The sequence below is a fragment of the Sesamum indicum genome, linkage group LG8, assembly GCF_000512975.1.
Source record: "Sesamum indicum cultivar Zhongzhi No. 13 linkage group LG8, S_indicum_v1.0, whole genome shotgun sequence".
Taxonomy (NCBI): domain Eukaryota; kingdom Viridiplantae; phylum Streptophyta; class Magnoliopsida; order Lamiales; family Pedaliaceae; genus Sesamum; species Sesamum indicum.
The window spans coordinates 16,666,376-16,677,000 of NC_026152.1; the positions used below are offsets into that span (position 1 = coordinate 16,666,376).

The 10,625-nt window shown below is 36.0% G+C and overlaps 3 protein-coding genes across 4 annotated transcripts in view; 2 read left to right on the forward strand and 1 right to left on the reverse strand.

The window, feature by feature from the left end:
- LOC105169017 (nuclear pore complex protein NUP98A) overlaps positions 1 to 4,083 on the forward strand; it is a gene marked incomplete in the record, with an annotated part of 7,694 nt that extends 3,611 nt beyond the window's left edge. The window contains 6 exon segments of one of the 2 annotated variants that reach the window (XM_011089274.2): positions 1 to 491; positions 585 to 642; positions 1,094 to 1,217; positions 1,853 to 1,969; positions 2,149 to 2,281; positions 3,199 to 4,083. In XM_011089274.2, coding sequence (XP_011087576.1) covers positions 1 to 491; positions 585 to 642; positions 1,094 to 1,217; positions 1,853 to 1,969; positions 2,149 to 2,281; positions 3,199 to 3,782 — 1,507 coding nt within the window. 2 annotated transcript variants of the gene reach the window in all.
- Positions 4,176 to 4,905, reverse strand: LOC105169412 (heavy metal-associated isoprenylated plant protein 43-like). The gene is made up of 3 exons (XM_011089804.2): positions 4,838 to 4,905; positions 4,659 to 4,734; positions 4,176 to 4,556 (listed from the first exon to the last, which is right to left on the reverse strand). The coding sequence occupies exons 1-3, from the start codon at positions 4,847 to 4,849 to the stop codon at positions 4,282 to 4,284; spliced, it is 363 nt and encodes a 120-aa protein (XP_011088106.1). The 5' UTR covers positions 4,850 to 4,905; the 3' UTR covers positions 4,176 to 4,281.
- On the forward strand, positions 8,098 to 9,440 carry LOC105169018 (rhicadhesin receptor-like). Its single transcript, XM_011089276.2, has 2 exons — positions 8,098 to 8,363; positions 8,735 to 9,440. The coding sequence occupies exons 1-2, from the start codon at positions 8,243 to 8,245 to the stop codon at positions 9,268 to 9,270; spliced, it is 657 nt and encodes a 218-aa protein (XP_011087578.1). The 5' UTR covers positions 8,098 to 8,242; the 3' UTR covers positions 9,271 to 9,440.

Genomic DNA, 10,625 nt, shown 5'->3' on the forward strand with positions numbered 1-10,625 from the left:
AGCAGACTTCTTGAGCTGCCCGCCATTACTGCATCACCCTTGTGTCAATTCTCCCGGTCATCCATTTAAATCCAGTCCGTCTGCCCCTAGATCACAAGCCTTTATTACTCCTAATAGTACAATTTTCACAGTTCCAACACTTTATCCACATGTGAATGCAATCGCTCCAACCAAGCTATACCCCTCTCCATCACATTCCTTCATTGCTCAACCTACTCCAGTTGCTTCTATGACTACATCTACCCCAAATCTGAAGCCATCTTCCTTGATCCCTTTTAGTGAGTTAATGCCCACAAATAGTTGTCAGTTGCCTGCAATGTCTACGACATTCCCTCGTCCCTCTGCTAGCATGTTTTCCTCAAGTAAACCTTCATCCACCGTCGTAACAGCATTAGGTCCATGGCCATCTGTTCTGAATCCATCACAGCCAGGACAAGCTGCTGAAGAAGTACATCCTGGTTCTACTTATAACCTGAGTCAATCATCACAAGGTAAGTGAACTTTCTCGCCATCTTTTTCATCTGTGTTAGTGACATAATGTATCACTCATGCAAATGAATTATTCTCTTCTTTCCATTGCAAAGCTTCGAATGGCTTCACAGTGGTGACGGGTGCTGGCAGCCAGAACGCCAATGGGCAACAGTAAGTTTCATTGTCTTCATCACTTTGGCTTTCGGCTTTTTCTGTAGCTACTCTTGTGGTTTAGATCAAGCTGTTGTCAGAAAACAACATGATGCTCATTTAAGAAAGTGCCAACTCAGTTATAAAAATATCTTAACAAGAATGGCAAGTTGGCAACTATACATGGGGAATGTGTTTCTTGGTTAAAACAGGGAAACAGTATTTAGATGCTGCTATGTATGAGTTAAAAATGTGACAGGATGGCAAGTAATGTACTGGTAACTTTGAGAACACTGTATCGAAGGGCACTCATCTAAAACTTGTTTCATTCAATATTCGACGTGGCTTGAGGGGTTACCCCTTTATCTCTCTTTCGGCAGTATTGTCCGCAGCAAAGACCGGAATTTCTTCATACTCCCAAGTTCTTTCTTTTTTATATATCCTGATGTTATTTGTTTCATGATGTTGATAGGTATTTTTCTTCCAGCACTGGGGGCATGCAGTCATCACTTGTGGTGAATCCTTTTGCCACGCGATCTGCAACTGATCGATCCAATTCAGTAACATCAGTACAATATGGAATATCGAGCATACCTGTAAGTCGTATATTCATGAGTAGTGAATAATCGAGCATACCTGTAAGTCGTATATTCATGAGTAGTGAATATGCCAGAATGCTCTTCAATAACTTAACTTGCTTGTGATTTAAAATTGGAACAGTTAGATCTGGTGACAGTTCAAACAAAAAAAACGTCATGTACTGGGTGGCTCAATGGTAGGTGATCTTTTAGGTGGAAACTGGAATGGTTGTTGCAAATGCAGATATCTAGGTGCTTAAGGAGGCAAAGAGAAGCATAGAAGCATTCTGCTCCAATCTGAAATTATGCTAGGATATAAAGCATTCAGCAGCATATTCTTTATGTAGTGATTACTTAGGCATTATTTACATCTTCCTTTCAAGCACCTTGTATGATTCCAGCCACAACTATTAGAATTTTAATTGACATTAAAGGATTTCTTGTTGAATGTGAAAAACAACAGCTGTATACTTTTTTGTAAACAACAAAGATACTTATATTGTTTTCCTTACAGAAAGGATTCTAAAGTCCTTGAGAAAGCTCCCAATCAGAATTTAGTTTGGTCACTTAACCGAAGATGGTGTAGGTTTTCTGTTGTTTTGCAGCCATCTAGTTGAATCCATTCTCATTTCTCTTCAAATTCATAAATGCAGGTTAAAAACAATCCTTCACCTGGCAGAAGGACATCCTTATTGAGAATCCGACATGTGTCCTTAAGACACAGCAGGTTGCCTGCAAAGAGACCTACTTGTGGACACCATGAGCCTAAGGTGAGAACCATTACACAGATACATGATGTTTTTAGGTACATGTAATACCGCGCTAGGCAGCTGTTCCAACCATTTCACCCCATCTTTTGCACTTTTATGCACCCAGCTGGGCCTGTCTATGAGATAGAAATTTGTTTAATCATTGGTCATAATATCTGAGGATGAACTGTTTTTTACAGGTGCCATTTTTCTGTGGTAAAGAAGATACCCCTTGTCCAGTTACTCCTTTTCTTCCGCGGGAGAATCCGAGGGCTTGGTTAGTGAATTCGTTGTCCGGGCAAGAGCATGCGCCTCTTCATTCATATGCAGAAGGTAAGCCTTCAATACATCTATCTTAGCTCATGATGTTCAGTTATCTTCTTGATGTATAATCAAACCTCTTGATTTTTAAACTAGAGTAGCACTTTTCAGTAATCCACTAGATTCTTGTCTGAGTTTTAATTTTTAAAAGATAGTTACTATGAATTTATGCAGTATTTACTGGGTCTACAACAATTCTGTATTATGACCTTGATCAACTGGCACTGTATCAGACTTCTGTCATAAATATAGTTTGTCAGTTTAGAGAAAAATTCGTAGATAGTATTACTTACCATGACTTGCTTAGTATTATATTTGTTGTAACAAATAAGTCCAAACCAGGTTTGCTCATCGGTCATCATCAGTCAAAGTAGGCACTGTCCAGTAGTCAAAGTATGACATGCATCGTCAGACTACATTTTATCATCTCAACTTTTTCTTCTTTCCTTGTTTTTCCTTTGACAAGTCTAGTTCCTAATCTTCGTCTCTTTGCGGAGCTCCATCGAGATACATAATGGAAGAAACTGAAATTGTTGAAAACACACATCAATATAACCGCCTAATTAATTTCTTTGTCCTGATTCGTTTTGTAATATGGATAAAACAGGAGCAGATCCAGCTTCTCATGCTATGATTATGAAGAAATGCAAAATCTGCTTTCTGTCATTCGTAAACAGCTAAGTGCCATTCTTCATTTGGTTGAGCTTCTTCCTAATCATTAGTGTAAGCTATATATATTCCATATACTACTCTGTCAAGACAACTCTGCATGTCCCATAAGACTAAATTGGTAAGGTTTTTGTGATAGCCCTGCCTATTCTCAGGTTCCTCTTCCAAATACCAGGCTTTTAGCACCGAAACCTACTGTTTTTTCCTATTTTAACGTGCACCTTTCTGTTCTGTATGGTTAGACTGTGTAAAAATTGCAGGCAAAGGTTGTGAAGCCGAAGCTTCTCCAAGTTCTCCCTTCCAACTTAAGGAGGATGACTCGTCTGCCTTAGTGAACTTGCATATGGATGATGATTCTGCACTAACTGAAAAACATGAGGATGTTGTTTTAGCTCTAATACCAAAGCTTCCAAATGGAGAATACTACACAGAGCCTTCAATAGAGGAGCTGGCAGCTAAGGAAAGGGCTGAACCAGGATGCTGCAGCCGTGTGAATGATTTCGTTGTCGGGAGGGTGGGATATGGAAGCATCAAATTTCTTGGAGAAACAGATATCCGCAATCTTGATCTCGAATCTGTTGTCCAGTTCAAAAATCGGGAAGTGGTGGTTTATGCGGATGGAAGAAAGAAGCCAGCAGTCGGTCAAAGCCTCAACAAGCCCGCTGAGGTTACTCTACTTAATGTCCACTGTATCAACAAAAAGACAGGGCAGAAGTACATCGATGGGCCTCAGGTTGGGAGTTATAAAGAGATGCTGATCAAGAAGGCTTCAGAACAAGGAGCTGAGTTTGTTTCCTATGATCCAGTTCGAGGGGAGTGGAAATTCAGGGTTCAAAACTTCTAGCCTGTATCAGTTCAGTTGTAAGGATTACGATCAAGTGATTGTGGGAAGAATCTCTACATTTGCTGAACCAAAATTCTACTCAGCTGTTGAAGTTACGTGTCTGATTTAGGTTTAATGAAACACTACCATGTTTCTTCAATGCCTAAGGACATCCCTTTTGCTTCCTGTTCTTATCTTGTATCTAAAGTTGTTCTGTTCTTTTCTCCTCACCATTTTTCCATACTATTTCTTATATTTGGTGTAAGATTGAATTTCATAATGGTATGTGTAATATAATTAGTTTTTACTTCAAATTCTTTTCCATCTTTGAATCTTTGACTCAAATGAATGTCTCTACTTACTAGAAGACATGACAGATTAGCACGAGGACACAAAGGCAAGTACTAGGAAACAGAAACCAAACAAGATTCTTGTCATAGAACCAGACAAACTGCAACACCTTAGGTAACGGAAGCAACAACACCAGAACAAATGAACGGACAAAATACAAGATTTTACATCAGAGAATGGAGCAAACGAAGCCATCATGGGTAACGTAACTCACAGCAACAAGCTGGCATTGGTCACAACATGGTGGCAGCGGCTGGACGGGCTTTGGTTTCTCTGGCTCGGGAGGTTTAGGCTTCGGAGGGTCAGGTTTCTTTGGCGGCCCAACGCTCATTATTTCTGCATAGTTTCCTGCTTTCCTCACTTGGGTGGTGACACACACAGGATCAACACTCCCCACGACAGTAAGTATTCCTTTCTCAGCATTCACCGTTATCTCATCCACTCCTGATCAATCAAACATAATACATCCATCAGCAACGATATCCAAACGATCCATTAATCGTGGTGATCTTTTCTTTCAGGTTTAGTCTGTGAAAATTCAGTTACCTTTAAGTTTTGCAACTGCTTTCAGCACTCTGGTCTTGCATTTTTCGCAGTAAATACCGACCTTCAGCTCTATTTTCTGTACTACATTTTCACAGAAAAAGAAACAGATGAAAACGATAATGTAATAGGAACAGCAATGATGAAATGAAAGCTAGTAAGAACTGAGACTCAAACATTACCTTTGCACTCATACTATAAAACTGGATCAACTGTCGTAACAATACAGCAGATTTTGTGGGTATACCGAAACAACATATATATATATATATATGTGTGGGAGATACTAAGCATGCAGGAGCAGATACTAATTATATATATGCACTAAACAAAACTTAAAATTTTTTATATCAAAAAATAAAGATAAATTACATCCACACTCTTATATATGCATACGTATTACATCAGAAATTATAATAATCTCCCTTGACGTTAACATAACATTACAAACCCAATCAGAAAAGTTTAGGAGTATATAGGAATCCTCCATCTTCTTGGATAGAAAGAAAAACAAAAATATTATATAAAATTTGATGAAATGATTAAAATGTCCAAAATAAATAATAACATTTGACACTCATTTTCTTTCTTTTTTCTGTATCTCTATATCGTTTCTCTCATATCATTGTATCTAGCCGTCTTTTTATTTTTTCATTGTTTGCAATCTTCATTTTAGAGCAGTGTGACACCACACGACTTGACCAGGAATGCTTTTCACCAAGTATAGTCCAAAGGACATTTTCGGCAAAAAAAATTATCAAATCACAGTCAAAGTTGTCGGAACCCTACCGATATCATGGGCTACATACAAGATGGAACAAATCTCAATTAGTGTGATTGTAATCCTCAAACTAGTATAAATACATTGTAATTATATCAAATATCATATAACGTGGAATCTAATAAAACCAAATAATAATAATAATAATAACAACAACAACGTTTTGCATTGACTTTGTGATGAAAAGGTGGTGGTTAATCATTAAAAGTCATGATCAATGTGACCTGATCTTCAACTAATATTCCCTTATTAGTTTTTATTTTTGTTACAAGTTGATGATGATGATGTATATGATATCATTATTAAGGTGCCCTGACCCAAAGAGCCCAACTTCTTAGTACTCCACAAACACTTTTGTAATATAACTAGACAAGAAATTTGCAAATATTTAGTACTTAGAGCAGACTGCAGAGGATATTTTTCTTTAATTTTATTTTGTGGTAATAATAAATATATATCCGTACTTGTAATAGTTACAATATTGAACAAACTGCAACCAATGCTGAAGTTGTGATAGCTGCAGATTACTGTACTAACCATTTGCTTTGCAGCACAAAAATCCATGTTGTGGATTTTTTTTCTCCCCAATATACTACTATTCTATCGTATTATTTTTATTTTTATCTCTATCTACTATTATAAACGTACGAATTTTATTTTATTTTTTGTTTGGCTATAATATTACTAATGGCAATAATCACTATAAAAGAATGGTTCAATAATGATTAAAAAAAACTTATGTTAAAATCAACGTCAATAAATAAATTTTTATTAAATTTGTTGTTAATCTACATTAGCAATGAAGTTCATTATTTTGCAAGAAATACAAGTCGTCGTTGCTATTAGTTATTTCTTGTAGTGAATGCAACATTATATATATATTGTTATAGTCTAAGTTTTTATTTCTATAGTTTTTTAATAATTTTGGAATTGTATTAATTTAAAGATTCTCAAAATCATTTTTAGGAGTAAATACTAATCCTTACTGATTTTTCTAAGTTATTTTGACTTGGCTATTTATATGGTTTCTACTATTCATGGAGAGAAAGATGATCATAGCTAGAACCTAAATTAATTAAAACAAATATTAATTTTAGATAATTGAAGTTATTACAAATCAACGAATATATTTAAAAGAAATAAAAACAAAAAATTACTAGAAAAATAGACATAAACTCATATTTCATGAGTTCAAACTCATAATCTTTTAATTATGAAATCTCAATTTTTTTATGTTTTTTATTTGTTGTTGATAATAAATGATGAAAAGTTTTATAAATAAAAAGAACATAACAAACTGTTGGACCATCACAGGAAGGCCCAAAGTGCTAAGCAAGACAACATAGCACCCAATTGGAAAGGCAACACCAAATCTGACCTGCAATCCCACATTCCAAAATAATATGCCTTGTACATTTCACTTCAGTCCCACAAGGGCTTACCAGTTACCACCATACTTGGATTTTTTAAAATTTCATTTCCTGCCTCGACGCCCATTCAAAAATCTCCGAATTTCCCCCAATTTCTCCTCTATAGCCTCGCAATCTTATCAATCAAGTGAGATCTCATTAGCGATATTACAGACTCGTAAGCGTTGTATTAGGAATGATGATGGGTTCAAATAGACCTATACACACACTACTGTGTGTAGTCTTCAATTGATATTTTGGACCCGAACCTGACTTGCCCCAACCCTTTACTAAATTTTTATACTTTTCTATTTATTATGATTCTATTTATAGGAATAATTGAAAGTTATACGATCACATGTGAATTATAAATTTAATCTTGATCAAATATATATAATTGTAACGAGTCCCTAGGTACTCAAGTTGGAGTGAGGTTGGTTGACCCAAATGCAGATCTATTTGAAGCCATTTAATTAAGGTATTAACAATATGATTGTGAATAATTGAGTGATCTTAGAATATTTAAATATGATCCCCACATTAGAATCAAGCGTCGTAAATTCATTATCATTAGTTCTAAAATGAATAGATACATAACATAGTCAATAGTATTAACACCAGATTAACACTGACAAGGGTTGGAATTCAGTTCATTATATTACTTAATACGTCAAATTTAAATATTTTACTTTAATGTATTGATAATTTCAAATCAAATTATATATAAATCAGGACTTGTGTCTTAAAATTGATGTTTTAAATCTCTCAATTAGAATTTTTAAAAAAAAATATATATGTACGTAAAACCATTAACTCGGAATGCATCAAACGAGTGCATTTTTTCAATTAATTACTAGGTCGCCGCGAATAATTCTGAATTTTCAATTAATTCGCCTCATCCATTTTGATTCAAATAGAATATGAATCATCAACATCAACATCAACGAAAACAAAATATAGTAATTAGTAAAATACAATAGAAGGTAATAGGATGGTATCACGTGCACGGCACCAAGGGGCCCCTCTGTTGATTAGTCAAAGGATGCCAAAACTATAAAGGCCTCTAGATATATGGGTATGAAAAAAATTTATATCCAATTAAATTTTATCGGATCAAAATCAATTATATATATATAATAATTATATTTAATTAATATATTTATCTTGTAATTGGTGTATAACAGATAAAATATAATAATTGATTGAGGTAGCATTATAAATGGGATGGCTTTAGTTTTGTTTTGGCGTAGCAAGGCATATTTCGTAGCTTTTACAGCCCGGAAAAAGTCATAAATTTGAAATGTAAGGAAGTTGAGCTTATAAATAGTGACTACTTTATTGTCTGCCTCAACACAACACAAAGGAAAAACAGAAGCTACAGCTTTTTGGAACAAGGCATGGCGGGTAGAGTAGCAGTAGCAGTAATGATGGTGGTGATTACGTTGAGCGGCAGAGGAGTTTGGGGCGGCGATCCAGACATGCTCCAAGATCTCTGCGTTGCTCAGCTCACTAATTCTGGTACCTACTTAACTATCTATCAACTCAATCTCTCTTTCATCTCTCCAATTTCCATCACCATATTTCTGCTCTGCTCTCTCCCAATAAACAAACAAAAATCTCACTTACCATTCACTATTTCAACCCAACTCCTCAAATATCCAATGCTTCAGATTGGATCTCCTCTTCCTTTCTTATTGCAACTTCTTTTCTATTTTATATATACATCTTACACACTCGCTCACTCAATACGCCTATGTAATTATTATTATATATTGTTACGTATGTAATAATTCCTGTCCTAACTATATATTTTTTTATTACCTAATTAATTAATTTAAATCCATTTAATATTTCTTGCATTATTGATTCTTGCTTCATATCTTAAACAGCTGTGACGGTCAACGGGTTCCCCTGCAAGTCCAACTTCACGGCCGACGACTTCTTCTTCGACGGCCTAGCCAAACCCGGCTCCACCAACAACACCCTCGGTTCACTCGTCACCGGCGCCAACGTCCAGAGGATTCCTGGCCTCAACACCCTCGGCGTCTCCCTCTCCCGCATCGACTACGCCCCCGGCGGCCTCAACCCGCCCCACACCCACCCCCGCGCCACTGAGATAGTCTTCGTCCTCGAGGGCCAACTCGACGTGGGCTTCATCACCACCGCCAACGTCCTCGTCTCCAAGTCGATCAAGCAGGGTGAGATCTTCGTGTTCCCCAGAGGCCTCGTCCACTTCCAGAAGAACAACGGCAAGTCACCCGCTGCCGTCATCGCCGCCTTCAACAGCCAGCTGCCGGGGACTCAGTCCCTCGCCGTCACGCTGTTCGGTGCCACGCCGCCGGTGCCGGATCATGTTCTCACCAAGGCATTCCAGATCGGTACCAAGGAAGTCCAGAAGATCAAGTCCAAGTTCGCGCCCAAGTAATGAAATAAGTGGAGGCTTTTTTGTGGGGTTGAAAAATTTATTTGTTTTATTTTTAGAATAAATAAATAAAAATGGTGTACCATGTATGAGAATTTCTGCCTGTTTTCTTCTCATTTTTCATGTAATCAATAATAAATTCGATGCCTTGACATGATTATCTTTGTTACTAATTAGTGCAAATGCAGGCAATTACTATCTTTCTTACTTAATTATGAATTTATTATTATATAATTACTTTTATTATATATTTTTAAGTATACTGAATGTTATCATTGTTATTCTTTTTCACAATTAAAAAATAATGATGCTAATATTTTAAGTGATATATGTGTAATTTTTTAAAAAATAAAAATATTTTATATAATTGAAAATGTTACTAGTGATAACACGTACTCATTCAAAAGACAGAATTAATCTATATAAATGAATGTAAATATAATTATTTCAAAATTTATAAAAAAAGACAAGAATTGGGAAAAAGCAATTATAGTGAGACGGCGGCAACTTGTGATGATTTGGGCATCATTCCAAATCATTATGTAAAGCCAAAAAGACATAACCTGTACGCACCTCAACCTTTCCTTATTTCTTGCAAAAAAAAAATAAATAAATAAATAATTTTGTGTATGCAGGAATTGTTGAAGGTGATGAAATGAGTTGAGTAGGAACATGAGATCATCTTCAAACTTCCTCATCTAACCTCAACTAAAATTTGTAAGCTAGCACCAATCATCGTCGTACCTTCTAAAACCCAACTCGGACAAGTCTATGATCATAACATAAACCCTGAATGACTCCACATATTTCCAATTTTCCACAAAACCAAACATTGACAATTCATCCTCCAACCAACCCAACTACGTTCACATCCTATTTTCTATTTGGAAAAGTTCCAAATTCCTCTAGTAAGCTTGAAATTTAGTAGCGTGCTTCATAAGAAATAAACACACAAGAACGATGCTGAAAACAATCCCATGTCGTTAATGAAATACTGTGAGTTTGTAAGAATAATCAAGATAGCAAAAAATGTACGTAAGACATCAAGTGTTTAGTATTGATAAATACGACCCAAATAGAATTGACTCAAATATTGGACCATTCTTTATGTAAACACCGGTCCAGAGGCGTTTGTGTGTTTGCGAAGGTGTTGGAGTGTAACCCCACACAAGAAAGGGAAAAAGAAAACCCGTATTGCATTTTATATTATATTTAACACATATAGACGACATGGATGACGTAATTATGGTAGACAGGCACGCGGAGACATAACGTTTACTTTGAAAACTTAACCTTAACGCTCATACTGCTGCAGAGATTCCCTTCATTCATATATAATTAAGTGGAGTGTGAGGATT